The sequence below is a fragment of the Astyanax mexicanus genome, chromosome 16, assembly GCF_023375975.1.
Source record: "Astyanax mexicanus isolate ESR-SI-001 chromosome 16, AstMex3_surface, whole genome shotgun sequence".
NCBI lineage: Eukaryota > Metazoa > Chordata > Actinopteri > Characiformes > Acestrorhamphidae > Astyanax > Astyanax mexicanus.
The window spans coordinates 30,797,993-30,816,628 of NC_064423.1; the positions used below are offsets into that span (position 1 = coordinate 30,797,993).

At 38.3% G+C, this 18,636-nt stretch overlaps 2 protein-coding genes across 2 annotated transcripts in view; one reads left to right on the forward strand and one right to left on the reverse strand.

Moving 5' to 3' along the window:
- Nucleotides 1-13,313, forward strand: clcn4 (chloride channel, voltage-sensitive 4). The gene is made up of 12 exons (XM_007231748.4): nt 1-175; nt 1,249-1,403; nt 1,547-1,646; nt 2,747-2,934; nt 3,397-3,519; nt 4,169-4,375; nt 4,617-4,697; nt 5,189-5,734; nt 6,709-6,895; nt 8,280-8,675; nt 8,773-8,989; nt 11,299-13,313. The coding sequence occupies exons 1-12, from the start codon at nt 160-162 to the stop codon at nt 11,387-11,389; spliced, it is 2,307 nt and encodes a 768-aa protein (XP_007231810.1). The 5' UTR covers nt 1-159; the 3' UTR covers nt 11,390-13,313.
- traf3ip2b (TRAF3 interacting protein 2b) overlaps nt 13,267-18,636 on the reverse strand; it is a 21,570-nt gene continuing 16,200 nt past the window's right edge. Inside the window, exons 7-9 of the mRNA XM_049465581.1 lie at nt 17,812-17,928; nt 17,635-17,709; nt 13,267-14,917 (exon numbers count right to left, since the gene is read on the reverse strand). Of these exons, the coding sequence (XP_049321538.1) occupies nt 14,771-14,917; nt 17,635-17,709; nt 17,812-17,928 (339 nt within the window). The 3' untranslated portion in view covers nt 13,267-14,770. The remainder of the gene's footprint in view (nt 14,918-17,634; nt 17,710-17,811; nt 17,929-18,636) is intronic.

The following is an 18,636-nucleotide window of genomic DNA, read 5'->3' on the forward strand; positions in this document are numbered from 1 at the left end:
ACTGCGCGCGCTGTCATTATTATTACTACACTAATAAATATAATATCTATTATAATAGCTATGAATTCCACAAAACCTCTGAGCGTTTAAGTGCCGCTATGTAACAGGCAGCAGCCGTTTGTGTGTCTCTGGATATAAAGCTATAATATAAGAGGCTAAATGGCGGAGGCAGAAGGTAAGCAGCCGCTATGGATGTTACCCAAATATAGCTTAGCTTAGCTAGCGCTAGTTCACCTGTCTCACACTCTCACTCCGTTCAGCTGTTCAGTTTACTGAGTTTAAATCCTTATTTCAGATATTCCAGTCATGTTGTTGTCCTAGAGAGGGTTGTTTTATTTTCGTGTGGGTTTGTTTTCAGTGCCAGCCGGGTGTCTGTCCTCTCTGACAGGCCGTGGAGCTGCTGGTGTTTATTTTATATTTTTAAATTTTCGCACCGTATTATGAATAAACCTGTCCTTAGCTAGATATGTGTATAAAAATGACAGTAAATGTAGCTTACAGAGTTTCTAGTTTAACTAGTCTGGCGTGATTTTCATCTTTGGTGGTGGAACTTTTATTTTGCTCTTTAGTTCCTCTAAGCACCTGCTCTCGTCTTTAGGAATAGATGGATTAGTGCATTATACCCTCATATAGGGCTTTATACGCTCATATAGAACATTATACACTCATATAGGGCTAAATACACTCATTTAGGGCTATATACACACATATAGGGCTATATATACAGTTTTTATAGGGCTGTTTACACTTATATAGGGCTATATACACACTCAAATAGGGCTGCATACAGTCATATATGGCTATATACACATATGTCATGCTGTATACAATCATATAGAGCAGTATAGACACACTTTTATAGGGCTAGATACACAAATATAGGGCTGTATACACACTGCATACAATTAATTAAATAAATAAATATATATATATATATATATATATATATATATACACACACACACACACACACATATATATATATATATATATATATATATATATATATAATGCATACAATTAAATATCATTAATTAATACATAGCCTATTAATATATATATATATATATATATATATATATATATATATATATATATATATATATATATATATAGCGTGAAAACTTTTTAAATTGACTAATTAATTGAAATTAAATCTTACTATTTTGGTTTCTTATCTTAATGACATAAGTATTACGGCTTCTGATAAAATGATTATGGTTAGATAATTTTGTGGCTGTCTCTTAGGGGTTAGCAGCGCCACTCCCACCGAGGAGATGAACGGCGCTGGGAACCTGATGGACTTCCTAGATGAGCCTATCCCTGATGTGGGAACATATGAAGATTTCCACACCATCGACTGGCTCAGAGAGAAGTCCAGAGATACTGACCGCCACAGGAAGGTAAAATGTGTATAAACAATGTATCTCCCAGTTGTCAGTCATGTTTTAGGTCATAATGGCTCCCTTCAGCTTAATGAAGGTCCATGTGTTGGGACTTGATCTTGACATGCTGTGGTTTAACGTAATTGTAATGTTTTCTGTAGATTACACACAGGAGTAAGGAGTCTATTTGGGAGTTTGTGAAGAGTCTGCTGGATGCCTGGTCAGGATGGGTGGTGATGCTGCTCATTGGGCTCCTGTCAGGTATGGAAAGTTAGTGGAAGCTGGTGATGGTCTTTTCTGCCAAATGCTTTGCAAACAGGTTTCAGACCAGTAACTGCTCTCCACATGCTGGATTCAGTTCATTTTCTACTTAACTGATCTCTGTGCATTGTTACACGTGACTTAAAAAAAATCACATAGGGGTTTTTTACCCAAACAATAGTTGGATTGTACTGTTGGATTTATTGCTGTTGTTTATAGGTACACATGGTTTCACCAAATCCTTTTGTTCTTTTTCAACAGTAATAGATGACAATTGCCAGAAGGTTTATATCTTTATTATAGTTATATAGTATAGATTGAAGGCTGTCACATGGTGATAAAGTGCAGCTACTGAATCTGTGGTCTGCAAAAACCAACAAACATTTCTTGTTTATTAACCAGGAAATACTTATCACATTTTCCAAGATAAGCTCAGTGCAATCGTATTTCCTTCTCTCGTGGTTTGTGAACCCCAGACCACTGTTTTCACAAGAACCATGGATGGCACCCAGGCTCAAAAGTAGCTTTTGCACTCCCGCAAACTTAGCAAAAGCTTGGACCACACCAGAGCTTACTTGAAGTGAACCCCAGTTTTTTAGAAGAATGCGGAACAATTGTACTTTTTCATAAGGACCTACTTTTGTATCAAATACAAATGTCCTTAATTTGTAGTGAGAACAGAGTTGCACAGTCCAAAAAAGCTGAAAAGTGCCCCTTAATGTACAGGATGGAGTTATTTTTAAGTTGCATTTGTAGCATTTTTACCTTGATTAACAGCTTATAATGAGGAAAACAGCACTGCTTCATGCTTTAATGCACATACTGCTACTCTGAAAAGTTTTAAAAGCTTGTTAATAAGCTTGTCAGGTGGACCAGGTAACTGGACAGATAATCAGGATGGAACAATTAAGAATAAAGAGTAAAAGAATATAGAATACAGTAAAAATGCAATAATAATAAAACCACCATTGCACTGCAGGTAGTCACATGGTAATTGCAGGCCATATTAGTTACAGTACAATATGTAAGTGTTCTACTAATTCTAAAAGCAATAATGAGACTGTATACATTTTTATGCCTCTATATCTTTTCTAATTCAGGCACTCTGGCTGGAGTAATAGACCTGGCTGTGGACTGGATGACTGACCTTAAAGAGGGAGTGTGTCTGTCTGCGTTTTGGTACAGCCACGAGCAGTGCTGCTGGACCTCCAACGAGACCACCTTCGCCGACAGAGACAAATGCCCCCAGTGGCAGAAATGGGCCGAGTTGATGACTGGATACAATGAGGTAGAAAAGCTGGTTAAGGCTACAATTTGTGTAGATTAAAACATTTTATATATTTTAGTTATTTAAATCTACTGTTATGCACCCCAATCTTAAAAATAGCGTTATGAAAATTGATCATGAAGTGTTATCTCAGGGGATGGCTTGGGGATGGCCACACCTGTGTAATTTGTCAGGTTTTATCTTGGCAAAAGGGTGTGAGTTACCGGAGTTCAATCGATGCCTAATAGTCAGTGCCAGAGGGAGGGGACATGCCATTTCTGAAGTAGTGCATACTTTATGCCTGTCATAGAAGGCATCAATGCAGGAGGTCTCACACTCATTTTCCTGCAGGACAATGCTGTGCTCTTTAGCTTCTGTGGGACATGGCAGAAGGCATATAAGAAGATGTATAACAATTAGAGTAAATGAGTAATTATTGTATTGAACTGATGAGGATTTAAACCGGTGATGTTTTCTGTTTAGGGTGCCGGGGCATATCTGTTGAACTACTTCCTGTACGTGATGTGGGCGTTGTTCTTCTCCTTTCTGGCCGTGTCTCTGGTCAGAGTGTTTGCTCCTTATGCCTGTGGTTCAGGAATACCGGAGGTAAGCTCTTACATGAACAACAAAACACAAGAGAAAAAGTAAAGTGGTCTTATATTTATGATAAATATGTTGGATATTTACTGTTTTAATATAAATTATGCTGTGTTTTTGGTGTTACAAATAAATACTGAAATACTGAAAAGTATTTACAACAGCATTATTACATTGCATTTAGAGGATGCTTTTAAAAAAAGTGACTTACAAAAAATTAGGGACATTTGGAGTAGAGGACATAAAAGTCCAAGGAAAAAACATTTTAGCACTACCTGAAGGAGGCCAATGGGTAATAGTGGGTTAGAGAACAAAAAAAGTGGGGAGCAGGAAATGAGGTTAGAAGTAGTTAGTTTGTTAGTGATATTAGGAGAGTAGGGGAGCCATAAATTGTATATTGTAATTTCTCTTAAGCGTATTAAAATATGAGCTTTTTAGACATATCGTCTAGCTCTAGCTTCTAGTAGAGATGTGTGAGTGTAAAAAAACTTCAAATCAATTGATCTGATTTTCCAAAAAGGGCATAAAGTTACAAGTTTAAGGCTTACTTAGACCTGAACTTCCTTTTCCTTCTAGTTAAATATTTTCATTAAGAAAGCTAAAGTAGTTTTAGAATTTTGTCTAATATTAATATTGTACTTTTTGCTTTTTCTGCCAGATCAAGACGATCCTCAGTGGGTTCATAATCCGAGGTTACCTGGGCAAGTGGACCCTGCTGATTAAGACAGTCACTCTTGTTCTGGCCGTGTCGTCTGGACTCAGCCTTGGAAAGGAAGGACCACTGGTCCACGTGGCCTGTTGCTGTGGAAACCTCTTCTGCAGCCTTTTCTCCAAGTACAGCAAGAACGAGGGCAAGCGCAGGGAGGTAGATACTTATATAGTTGCTGTCTTATTATGTTGCAGGGGTCACTTTCTCTGCATACTATATTTTTCCCTTCCTAAAGTGTTAATCAGAAAGGATTAGTTGTTCTCAGAGAGGTGAAGTAATATATCTTTACTACACCTTCTCACACTAATCCTGTGAGAATAGTTCTTAAGATTACTTGTTTTGTTGGCATCGAATCATGTAATAACAGCGTGTAATAGCTTGTTCTTGTGATCTGTAGGTTTTGTCTGCTGCTGCAGCTGCTGGTGTGTCTGTGGCTTTCGGTGCTCCGATTGGAGGAGTGCTTTTCAGCTTGGAGGAGGTACGAACATCACACTAATCTGAACTGTGAAAACATCTCAGCTACAAGTAAAGAGTGTGTCAGAGCAGACCACACTTTAAACACTGAAATAGAAATATTTGGTTGTTTGAACAAAGAGACTTTAAAATTCTTTAAAAACACATATCCTGTTTGCACATTTTATACCTTCATCTTTTATTCATAGTAGCTACTCAGTAATTGTTTTGATTCATTAGTAGTTGGTTCTAAAGAATTTGCAGTGGTTAATTAAAAGTTGTTCCTGGATACAAAATAATTTATGCTAGTTCCAGAATAGGTGTCCTATTCTAGTCCTTTTCGATTGATACATTTGCACATCTATCTCACAAATGGGTGCATCTTAAAACAGTTCAATTCTGTCTACGAACTTTTGAACATATAGTGTATTTTATATTAAGACAAACATAATCTATCATATAAACAACCTGTTTGATCTTGTCTTGTCTTCTCTTGTCTTTTTGTGTCCTCCTCAGGTCAGTTATTACTTCCCGCTGAAAACTCTGTGGCGCTCCTTCTTCGCTGCACTGGTGGCCGCCTTCACTCTGCGCTCCATCAACCCGTTTGGCAACAACCGGCTGGTGCTGTTTTATGTGGAGTACCACACGCCCTGGTACATGGCTGAGCTGGTGCCCTTCATCCTGTTGGGGGTTTTTGGTGGCCTGTGGGGGACACTGTTTATCCGGGGCAACATCGCCTGGTGTCGGCGGCGCAAGACCACCCAGCTGGGGAAGTATCCTGTACTGGAGGTGATCGCAGTGACCGGGATCACAGCTATTCTGGCCTTCCCCAACCCGTACACACGACGCAGCACCAGCGAACTCATCTCAGAGCTGTTTAACGACTGTGGAGCTCTGGAGTCTTCCCAGCTCTGTGATTACATCAACAACCCCAACATGAGCCGGCCTGAAGACGATATCCCAGACAGACCAGCTGGACCGGGGGTTTACATGGCACTGTGGCAGCTTGCACTGGCCCTGATCTTTAAGATAGTCATCACTATCTTCACCTTTGGCATGAAGGTATGGACTGTTGTTTACTTATTAAATGATATATATATATATTTTTTTATAATGATTTTCTCTCCAAACAAGGCATGTTTGTTACTGTTGGAGCTGTGAGGCTAATATAGATAGGTACAGTAATATAGGTAATGTATAGGCATTACATTAGCATTAGGCACACTTGACTCAGCCTTTGTAAAGTTGTTAAAGGGCCCACAATATGGAAAAGCATGTGTTCTTCACTTTTTCTTTTTAACTTTAAAAATGTAATATAGTTTGTAAACACTCAGAAAAGTAGTGGGACATCTGCTTTTTCATTTTTTTTCCAAAAGAGTTTATTCTACTTTGGTTAAAGTAACTGTCTATACTGTCAAGGGAAGGCTCCCTACTAGAATTTAGAAGCATTGTTGTGAGGGTTTGCTTGCATTCAGCAACAAGAGCATTAGTGAGGTCAGGCTCTTGAATGATTGTCATCATTCCAGAGAACGAAGTTTCACTGCTTCACAACTGTGCCGTGTGCAAATGTACACACAGCTTGTCTAGTCCCTGGAGCAGATCAGCATGATCCTATTGTAAGCATGCCTAATGCCAGGTATGGGCTAGAGGGGTATAAAGCCCCCCAGCATTAAGCTGTGGAGCAGTGGAACTGTGTTCTCTGGAATAATGTGCTCCATTCTGTACTTCATTCTGTAAAATCTTGCTGAACAGTAGAGACAGTAACTCCAACAAAATCAGAATTAACTTTAATAAAGCCTTTGATATTGTAAAAACAATGAATGCACAGCTTTCCCAATATTGTTGTCCATATAGATATGAGCCCTTAACCTTAATTCTGTTATATACAAAAATGGACGAAGAAAACATCTCTAAACCAGCTATAGCAGCTTAGCTTTTAGGATTTATATGTTTGTTTGGAAATAATACTAACCTTCAATAATTACAACAAGTTTTCAGACAGCTAAAATTTCACAATAATGTGTTCCTTCCTCCAGATCCCATCAGGGTTGTTCATCCCCAGTATGGCAGTGGGTGCTATAGCTGGTCGAATTGTGGGCATAGCTGTAGAGCAGATGGCCTACCACCATCATGACTGGATCATCTTTAAAAACTGGTGTCGCCCCGGCGCTGACTGCGTCACCCCCGGCCTCTACGCTATGGTTGGGGCTGCAGCGTGTCTTGGTAAGATGTTTTAACCCTGAGGTGACCACTAACCTCACCACATAACCAACCACAACAGCCTCTGTAGCACAAGCTGACCCTTTTAGAACTGCTGTTTCAGATGTAGCACAGTTTCATATAGACAATGAGATTAGGACATAGTTTTCCTTGATAGTTAGGTGCCACAGGTTACACAGATTGTTTTTGACAATATGTGACTAAGATTAGGGGTTAAAAATTGCTTAGACAGGTTTAATTATTACCCTGTTGCTTTGGAGAGCTTGTGACTGGTTCTTTCATTCACTAGTTTATCTGGTGTTAGATTTTCATCTATTAACCCCTTAATAGACCAGGATTTTTGTCAATTGTCTGCCTGACATTACACCACTAAATCTTGAGAATTTCTAGTCAAGTATTTCCAAACCCTTGTCTAGTTTTTACGTCTATTTTCAAACCTGCAGAATTTAGGTTGATTCCTGTTACTGATCAGGAATTATTAAGTGTAGTAGAGAGTGAACAGGCAGTGTCCAGCCCAAGTGTCCTGTTGGAGATTTCAAAGCCCTCAAATTTTCAGAATGTAAATAAGTTTTTTTTTTTTTACTGCAGAAAAAAAGGGTTTTGTATCACCTACACCTGTAGCTGTAGCTACACCTGTATACGGGACAATGCATGTTAAGGAGTTAACCTTGGTGCTACATTCTCCTTAATTCTGTTGGATTAAGCCTTAATATTAGGACTGTGTAACAGTTAGAGGATTTTAGAATCTGCATGTTTTCCAGCTCTGTTTTACTTGGGTGGGTTTCGAAGTTGAAGCTGAATTAGTGCTGGGCTGTATGACCAAAAATGTACAGTATAAATCACGGTAATTTTCTAAAAGATTTTGACGGTTTCATGGTATATCACAGTATTTTTATTATTATTATTGTTTGTTTATATATATTTTTGCATGACTGTGCTTTTATATAGGTTTGCGACTTACTGTGCTGTTAGGAGTACACTTAATATAAAACACTAAGGCTTTAAATTAAGGCTTTGATTACTATTGAGTTTCCTTTGTCACAGCTGTTAGAGTGTTAGAGTGACAGTATTCGAACACCCAGCATGTTTCTTTGGTGGTGCTGTTCTACACAGCACTCTGCAACACCTCTAGTGGTATGGCGGTATGGGAAAAATGCATACCGGTTCAAAATTGCTGTACCTTACAGTATGAACTAAGCTGAATGCTTTCAATTACTGAATTCATCTACTTTAAGAAAGCTTTCCCTGGACGGTAGAAACAGTTATACAAAGATAACAGGATAACAGTGTATGAGCAGGTGTCCCATTACTTTTGTCAATTCAATGCATGTCAAGATAAAGAAATTACATTTTCCATTCTGGGAAATGTTCCTTTTCCTGACCTCAGGTGGGGTTACTCGGATGACCGTGTCTCTGGTGGTCATCATGTTTGAGCTGACCGGTGGGCTAGAGTACATCGTGCCGCTCATGGCTGCCGCGGTCACCAGCAAGTGGGTTGCGGACGCCTTCGGTAAGGAGGGAATTTACGAGGCCCACATCAGACTGAACGGCTATCCCTACCTGGACCAGGACGAGTTCACACACCGCACGCTGGCCACAGACGTGATGCGGCCGCGCAGGAACGAGCCCCCGCTGTCCGTCCTCACGCAGGACAGCACCACCGTGGAGGACGTGGAGATGCTCATCAAAGAGACGGACTACAACGGCTTCCCCGTGGTCATGTCACGAGAGTCAGAGAGGCTCATCGGCTTCGTCCAGCGGAGGGATCTGATCCTGGCCATCAGTAAGCTGCCCTAATTTGGTCGTTTATTTCTCTTCATGATCATAATTAAGTGCATATTCTGTTATTTTAAACCAACCCTTTTCTTCTGTTAACACAGAGACGGCACGCCAGAAGCAGGATGGCGTTGTGAGCAATTCTGTAGTGTACTTCACTGAGGATGCCCCCCAGATTCCAGCCTCTAACCCACAGCCACTCAAGCTAAGACGCATCCTAAACCTGAGCCCATTTACTGTCACTGACCACACACCCATGGAGACTGTGGTGGACATCTTCCGCAAGCTCGGCCTGCGACAGTGCCTGGTCACTCGCAGTGGGTAAGAAATTCATTTTTTAAGTTGACGGTTGAAGTAAAGCTCAGATTCTCTGCCTGAACCCAAACCGACCCAAGGGCCGACACAAACTCGGGCCGTGTTGGGCCAAGATTTCTCACCACTTTCCTCGGCCCGAGTCGGATTGTTTTTTTAATGCTATTTTTATTTTATATAACCTATGGCATGATACTGCGCACACCTGAGCTCCTCCGCTTGTCCAGGCATAGCCTTATTGCTGTTTTTGTGTTTTGTACTAAGGCTATATGCTTAAAATAAAAAAGAATATAAAACATTTTGTTTAGAAAATGTTTTATATTCTTAAACATGGTTAATTATATAAGTGTAGTGAGGGAGACTAACATTGCTCTTAGACAATAGGTCTATGCTTCTTCAGTGTTGCAATGATAATTAACATCATTCTGAACAGATTTCACTCACTTTAAATGGCCTGAAAATGATTTTAAAAAGCTCAGTTTTAATGCTCTACTTACTAAAAAGTGTCTTGTTTAAATCGGGCTCAGGCTCACAAAAACAGTTTATGGGTCAGGTTGAGTCGGGTCCGGCAGGATGTTTTTGGGCCCAATCTAAGCTCTAGATAGAAGTCATCCACAGTATGATGAGTTGATTTGAAGCTAAGTCATTTCCATGGTACACTATATGACTTAGGACCTCTTGGGGTTTTTGTGGTGCAACTGCCCTAAAGTTCTCACCCTACTACCAGTCAATTGAAGTTTGTGAGTGATGCACAAAGCTAATAAAAGTGTCTCCTTAAACTTATGATCTTGCATACTTTCTGTGGTTTAATTTTGACTGTCCTGTAGCTCCACAGCTGCAGGTGGCGCTGTTATACTAAATGATATAAAGTCACATGACTGCTGGAAAGCGATTAGATACAGTTCTGGCTATGGTGCGAATTATTGGAAGCGTAAAAATAAATGCTAGAAAAAGAGACTTTGTTGTGCAATATCTTTGCCAATGGATGTGAGCAACACAGTGAACACAGCCTGTGCAATGCCTGCGGTGGTTTGCTTTCTCCACAATTGCATCACTTTGTTTGCAGAAGCCAGGCAATTGTTTTTTCCGCAGAAAGTATGCTCAGGCTGACTCAGGTTATGGCCCAACTGCCATCAGCTTCAACCAGTTGTACGTTAATTTTGCTTCCTAGACTAGACTGCTGGTACTCTGCTAAAGATGGCTGCTGTCTCAAAATGTGTAATTCTGCATGCCGTCACACAATTTTTCAAACTTAGCTTCGGCAGTCCTCCCAGACGAGAAAATGAGTGTTTAGGCTGATTAACTCAGCAGCATCAAATGGCATGGGTAGGAGTTATGGTTGTTGACTTCATCTTGGAGAGATGGAGGCCCAAATGTGTCACAGTTCACCTCCTGAAGAGGTCTGAATATTTAGATTTGTTAAATGTGATAACTAGTGGTGTCAGCCAATAAACAAATGTGTTTAATTACAACAGAATTTTGTTATTAATCATGTGATTAATTTGCAATAAAAATAAATTAAGGCAATAAAGTTTTCAGATTAACCACATGCATTAACATTCCCAGCCCTAGTGTATACATTTCTATTTTTGTTGTGGATTGGTCAGGGTTTAACGGTCATGAAAAACCTGGAAAAGTCATGCAATTTGAAAATAGCAATTTTCAGGCCTGGATACGTTTTGGAAAAATAAAAAATACTCAGGAAGTTTTGGAAAAGTCGTGGAAATTTGGTCTCTCTTTGTTTCCGTTTATTGATGGAAAAAATCTATTTTCAGCTAAAAAAAAAAAAAAAAAAAAATACGTCAGCTCAGTGTTAATTTAGTAATTTAGCCCTACACAATGGAGCTCTCAGGATCTGACACACATTTTATTATTAAAGATTGTATGTCAATATTTTTTATCATTTTTTTTATTTTAGACCTACTATAATCAATTTTGATTATAGTTTTAGTTGATTTTGGTTTTATTGTCCATTTCTGCACTGATGTTTTAAAAATTGTATAGTCATGAAAATTTGCCTTAAAGGCATGGAAAAGTCCTGAAAATATTATGGAAATTTATTGGTTAAAAAGTGTATGAACCCTGACTGGTCTCATCTAGACATAATCCTGATACTTATAGGCACATGAAGCAACCAGGTATAAACAGGTTCTCACTCTCCTTCTGATGTAACAGAATTGTCAGTTTAGATGTATGTTTGTGCCAGTGCATTCCATGCTGTAATAAACTTAACTATAATCAACTTAGAATGAGCTACTAGATAGAATATTAAGTTTAATTTATAATAAATGCTTTTTGTGTGTGTGTGTTTTCTTTAGGCGGTTACTTGGAATCATCACTAAGAAGGATGTGCTTCGACACATGGCTCAAATGATGAACCAGGACCCCGAATCAATCATGTTCAACTGAATCCGTCTCGGTCTCGGACCCTTCACCGCTGCAGGCCCTTGACTTCACTTCCTGATCACTGAAAGACTGATGATGTAAATAGTGCAACACTACTGTAACGTTTTAAGTATTCACTCCTGTAGTGCAGTAATGCCATCTCATCGTGTGTTTTAGGGCCAAAATGAGATCGGAAACTGAGTAAAGGGGCGACTTGGGCCCTGGGAACTCTGGCAACTTTGTGAGGGAAATCACTAGTAAGTGTAGTAGCATATATTTCTACAGACCCTGCCAATACATTTAAATATCTGGATGTTTTTAGTAATGAAAGCACTGACGTGAGCATGTTTGCCCTGTATGATGCGATAGTACCTCGTTAAGAGAGACATCAACACACTAAGAGATGGGAGAAACACAGAGCTTTTGTCCCAAATTGACATTTATACGCTACACGTCTATCTGCCTTAGCTCTGATTTCCCCATCCACATGACAACACTAAAAAAAACTAAGGTTTCAAACATCTCCATTGAGATGTTCCACTGAGCATTTCTGTGTAGACAGAAGACTCAAAACACATAAACCTCAGTTTTTAAATATAGTATGTATAGACAGGGCCTTAGTCATACTGTTATACTTGCATTATTAATGTTATTTCTCACATCAGTCCTTTGTCTTGTTGTAAATATATAAAATACACAGAGCTAATTTAACCAATAGAATGACAGAAAAGGTCAAATGATATTTGAGTAACATGCTTTCAGTTAGGTTGGCAACAAATTTGTAGGCATGGGCTCTGAGTGGTCCAGAGGACTAAAGCACAGTCATTATGATTTGTTGATGGCCAGTTTAAATCCTGGGCCCAGCTGCTTTCCATGAGCAGCTGGAGTCCGAGAGAGAGCACAGCTAGTCAGGCTTCTGTTAGCTGATGTATCAGATCTGGGTGATTGGCCTGATCATGTGCTGATTTCCCCTTAGCATTGCCTTGCACAGTTGCCAGGTTATCAAGTCTCAGAAGTCGAAGTGTTTGTTGATCTACCTGCTGCTGCTGCCATATTTATTTGTACTAATGTTAGTCATTAGAATTTGCCAATTTAAGCTTTTTTTTCCCTGTTATGAGGGACTCGATCAAATGCTAACATGATTCAAACTGAACAGATCTGTACAGATCTGTAAAAGGGAGCTAATTTAGTTTTGCTGTTACGTCCACTGGCAAACCACCGCTCTTTACTGAAGGTACTTTGCAGGGTTACCTTACAGAATATGGTATATTGTATTCTGTAAGCTGGTAAGTAATCAGTATCTTACCCACTTACACACTTACAGTGAGTGTACGATATTGCTTACTTCAGATGCTGAGCTGTTCATTTTATATATATATATGAATGTCTGCAATTTTGCATCTAGGAACAACTGAAAAAAATGAATGGGAAAGAATATCAAAGGCAGAATTATTTAGTGTTAGTGCAACAACAGATCTGCCTTAATAATATAATTATAAAAAATACCTGCGACATTGCGCTACTTGATTAATTTAAGGTGAATATTTATTAAGAGCTGGTACGAGAATGATTTTTAGTCTGTTGATGGTCTGTTACATGATTTTGTGATTTTTATTGTTGTTTTTGTTATGTTGTCGTTATTCCACTGCCATGTGATTGATATATATTGTAATCTTGGTATTTATTTTTTAATGTACACATTGTGCATTTGTTTAATACTAATATAAATGAAAGGAAGGGTTGGGTTAAACTGTTTAACTACATAAATTACCAGCTATATGCTAACATAATTACATATTACGTACCACTTATTAATTAAGTGGAATTAATTTCCGCAATGGAACATGGGAAATTAAAACCAACAAACAAAAAAGGAAAAGGAAAATGAAAGGGAGAAGCAATCAACTGAACTTTGCTTTATGATCATTAAATCATTAAATGAATCAAAGATGTTTGATGCCTTTTTTAACAGGTTTTTGTCATCAAAATATTCACTCTATGTCTGAAATTAATGCTTATGATGCCACACACTTTTCTAAATTAACTAAATCACTAAATCAAATAGATTTGTAACAATTTCCAATGTCCAAAATCTGGCCTGATATCTAATACATAACATTGCAGATAATACAGGTTAAATATATTGACATGTCAAAAGTTATGGGATTGAATTATGTAAACTGATCCTAAAGCATCTCCTCAGGGAAAGGCTTGGGGGCATCCACACCTGTTTATGTTCTGAGGTGTTATCTTGTGAGTGAGGTTGAACATTGGCCAGCATGCTTAGTAAGGTGACATGAATTATCCATTTCCCAACTTGTGCAGGCTTTTAACATTCCAGTGGACAGTGCAGTGGGTAGTAATGATTGTGACCGGTGGCATCTGGCTAGAATTGTCCATTCGAATAGACAAGCACCTCTGGCAGGAGCCACATTCATTCTCAGTGCAGGAGACCCATGTGCATATCCCACAGGTCAGTGCAGCGTTCCTTAGCTTGGGACATGGCAAATCCCATGACATTTGGCATGTCTGAGTACATCTGTCTTTGTAATTACTGTGTTATATCTTAGGCTACATTTACATTGCCAGGTTAAAGTGATCCAAACCTGTTTAAAACTTTTTTTTTTTTTAATGTGACACAAATTAGATTTTTTTTTTCATTTTATATGTGGTCCTTATGGAAGCCCATTCCTGCTACCAGAAATTAACAAACAAAATCCAGCAAGTTTTTTTTATTATTATTAAATAAACTGCTATTTTACTATTTTGACATACTAAGTAATTATTTTGAGATAGCAAGTCATTTTTTGAGATACTATCTCATTATTTTAAGGTACTATCTCATTATTTTGAGATACTATCTCATTATTTTGAGATACTAAGTCAATAGTTTGAAATATCAAATGTGCTTGCTTTTGCAAAAATGTTTTTTCTTTCAAAATAATAGTATGAGATAGTATCTCAAAATAGTCACTATCTCAAAATAATGACATTATTTCAAAATGATGACTTAATATCTCAAAATAACAGGCTAGTATCTCAAAATAATAAGATATCAGTTTACGTAATAATAAGAAAAAAATGGCATTTTTTATTTTAGGTGTCAGAAATGGGCTTCCATAGGTCCCAGTTTGGATACGTGTCCAATTAAACGTTTTAGGGACAAACTCATTACAGCCATTACAGGCAAGTACAAGTCACTTACATTTTTGAATATGAACTTTCAAGATCCAATCTGAATTAATCAATAAGACAGCCATAAAAACACATTACGGCAACACTTTATGATATGAAGTGGCTGGACATTATTTGCTTTTAGACAAACTGTGAAGCATCTTAAAATCCATATTATTTGGTATGAATATTTCAAACGCTGAATTGTGGAAGAGCTACTGATCGTCAGTATCAGATGGGCACTGATACGATGGTGGGCAGCGGGCCGATGGGCGGGGGGTTGTACTTTTCCACACGCAACAGCCTGCGCAGGATATCGTCTCGGTCTTTGGGCCAACTGTAGATGTGTGTGTTCTGCAGCCATGTTGGAACGTAGCTCTGAGAAAAATAAATTTAAGAATTAGCCAAAGTATTTTCAAGTGCTTTATTCCAAAAACAATATTCTAATAACATTTGATAAGCCATGACATATGGTATCTGATGTGTGATTCTTTTATTTTCAGCAGGAGATGCTAGGCTAACACTGCTAGCAAACATTTAGCCGTCTACATAGACAAAAGGCTGCATTGTGAATATAACTCTTCTTCCACTAGAGGGCAGATTTATGCATTAATTTATAACTAACTAATAATGCTAAGCATTATAAGTTAGTTATAAGCATATTAGTTACAATCAGCTCAAAGAACACATCAAATGTGATGTTCTTGCACCCTTGCAACCTTTATCTGTGCATGCCTGCTAGGTGTGCAAAGCTGTAGGATGTCCCAATTCTTTTAATTTCCACACCAGTGCTTACGAGCACCCTCTTCAAGCAGTTGTGCTATTTTCGTAAGTCCACATCAGATCACAATTTTGTGAAAGCAATTACCCATGATCCACTGCGATACCGTGATGATCCTCTCATAAACCAATCAAAAATAGAGAAATGTGTCCCAGTTCTGCTCTAAAGTCTTTTACTTACACCGCCACAACTTAACATAAAAGTCCACTTCCACGAGCGTGAGAACTGGGACAAGTCACTGATCACACAGATTTTCTTCAAAATTATCTGCCTCTTTGATGCTGCAGAGTTCTGCACTGGCCCTTCCATTTTTGCATACATATAGCGTAAATTTTAGGGCGGCAGCTAATTGTTATTTTTCTGATCAATCAATGAACAACTTTTTTGCTTTCCATTCAATCCCTGATTCCTGTTCTTCCAGCACAGCTCCTGTTACCTCACCTCCTGGACTGTCTGAACAAATGGTGAAGATACAAACAATTAGTCGGGCTCAGAGTGGTCCAGTGGTATAAAGCGCTGTCGCTATGATTTAGGAGATCGCCGGTTCGAATCCTGTTCATGTACCATGCCATCGGCTACCATAGCCTTCTGCTCTTATACTGGACTGGAACATGTCAAATTATATCTGATGTGTATAAAGAATTAATTTGCAAAAACAGAAAGCTGCTACTGTTTAGACATATTTGTTTATCTGTTTTTCAAATTAACTCTTTATATATGCTGAGGTAAACAGGCTTCTGGTTACTCTAAGTGGCTGAGTGGATTATGATTTGTCTGTGGGTGTGTATTTATAGAGATGAAATTGGTGACAGTCAAATGCTCCATTTTATTCACCCCGAAATTTGGAGTGAGAGTAATGTCCCACATTAGCATTGTTAACGATACCAATTGATAACAATGCATTATACAGTATTATGTTTAAACATCATATAAAAATGTCTACCGATCAAAGTTGGACAGCACTGTGTGTATATGAACTTTTACTTATATTAACTCAGGCAAACGCAGGCAAAGTAGTCAATCTTATAGGCACCTACTGTCTAATTTACATCTTGTATAGGCTTTAAATTAACATCTGTACTTCTTAATAACACTACACTTCATTCTGGAATTAAATAAACCCACATCCAGTACCTCAGACTCATTTCTGGTGTAACCCACACCCTGTGGTTTGATGATGCACAGTGGTTTTCATTGGAGAGATATACAATATCTCAATATCGAAATTACTGGTACTGATATCCGGTTTATCAGGTTTTGAGTGATACCCAGTCATGCAAGGTGTTACTAAATAAATGAATACTTAATAAAAATATGAAATTCAATGTAATTAAAAATGTAATTCTAAATTAAATGAATTAATATAAACTAGTATACTAACAATCTAGGGTACACTACGGGCCCTATTTTAGCAATCTATAGGTGAGCCATCAACATTGCACTCGATAAAGATTTCAGGCCTGTCAGTGTATCTTTGGTATCGTAAGAATGCAAAAAGTACTCCTTGCACGGCTCAAAAAGTGCAAAAGAAATGTACTAATTCCCTTAATTAATCATGGGTGTGTTTTGGGCATAACATAGCGTTCACTTGCCATTTTCTTTAAGAGCCAGCTGCACTCTGAAATTTGCATATTGATATCTTAACGGTGCAGTGCTTCTGCACTTCTTAGCAGAAGGAAATGTGGAAATATATGGGAATTAATGGAACGGTAATGTTATTTTCTTTTGTATTCTGTTTATTGTTGATGTAAAAGTTGGGTTTGTGCACTGCTGCGTGTTTGTTTAACAAGCGTTGCCAAGATAGGACTGGAAATCTGACAGCTAACATGTTGTCAGGGTTTTAATCAGTCAGTGGTGCACCTGTGTTTTCCGTTGCCAAGATAATAATACACTAGAAATATATATTCCTCAACACTATTGCTATTTTAACAGTGCAGGCGCATGGCATGTAAGACTATAATTGAATGACTGATCTGCATATTGTGATTGTCTGTGTACCAAAGTACACTGAAACATCATTCACACCTAAAGCACAGTTAAACCTGAGAGGGAGTGGCGAAAATTACCACAATAAAAGTGTTTGTTAAAGGTTAGGAATGGCATGTTTCATTATTTCTAAGCAACACATTTCAGCTATTAATGAAAAGAATATGGTTTAGGGTTTAGTAGCTCTTTAAACGGGTTTGTGAATAATTAACTGACATGAAGTTATTTTATAAATCAAACAACCACAGACAAAATGAAACACCATCAGTCATCTCGCCTCGTTTGAGGTGACAGTACACTCTGCCGGTACTGCACTGAACTCGCTCACCTTCTTAGCCCCAGGAAAGAGGACAGGAATGAACCTAAAGTTCTTGCATCCATTCTGAATAAACTCACTCTGAAGCTGGGAGACAGAAAGAACATGTCAACAACCCAGAACATCAACATACATAGTCATAAAAACATGGATTTCATTTATTTATTTCTATCAATCAACACAAATCACCTGTTTGTGAATGTAGACGGTGTTGGACGTCCTCTCGTCACACTCCGGGCTCATGTTAGCTCCTGTCACTGTCTCAAAATACTTCAGGCTAATGATTATAATAATCAGGTAATCTTTCTATAGAATGAAAGGGAGAAGAAAGAGAGATTTTGCATGCTTAAACAGATATTTGTTTGCTGTTTAAAGGGTTCTTAGGTCATGTGGAAGAGCTACAGTAGAGATCTTAAAAAAGGTTCTCTGTACCACTAAAGGGTCTAGTTTGAGATGAATGTAATTTGGTTTGATTGCATTCAGAAACAAATATGTTAGTGAGGTCAAAATACTGGATTATTATTAAATAGATTAAATAGATTCTAAGGCCCTATCCCATTTCACCCCTTGGCCCTACCCCTACATCTCTGTTTTGCACATGCAAAGGGGGGTAGGGGGGTCCCGATTCTTGTTGGGCTTGTTAGCCCTTCAGACTGAGTTTTTTTTGAGGCACACTTCAAACCTACGGGTATGAGAATCACTGGTAAGATGGTGGAACAAGCGACCAAAGAAACCCACAAATGTAACAATGTTTCTAGTTAAAAGTGATGATTAGTAATATAAAAGTGATTAGCACTATATTACCTTAGTGTAGTTTCAATGTTTTATGACCAAATTCTTCATAACAAGCATAAAGAAGATCACTAGTAGTTTGTCTCAGAAATGGCTAGCTTATCTAACTTTTTCATTCTTCCTTAAATGGCGCAACGGATGGCAAGGGCTGCAGCATTTAAGGCAGAACAGGAAAAATAAAATAAAAGCTAATCAAAGTTAATTTCAGCTCCCCATCTCAGA

Coding starts and splice junctions, on each gene's coding strand:
- clcn4 (XM_007231748.4), top strand. Junction 6,896..8,279: donor TGGGGCTGCAGCGTGTCTTG/GTAAGATGTTTT, acceptor TCCTGACCTCAG/GTGGGGTTACTCGGATGACC. Junction 8,990..11,298: donor TGCCTGGTCACTCGCAGTGG/GTAAGAAATTCA, acceptor TGTTTTCTTTAG/GCGGTTACTTGGAATCATCA.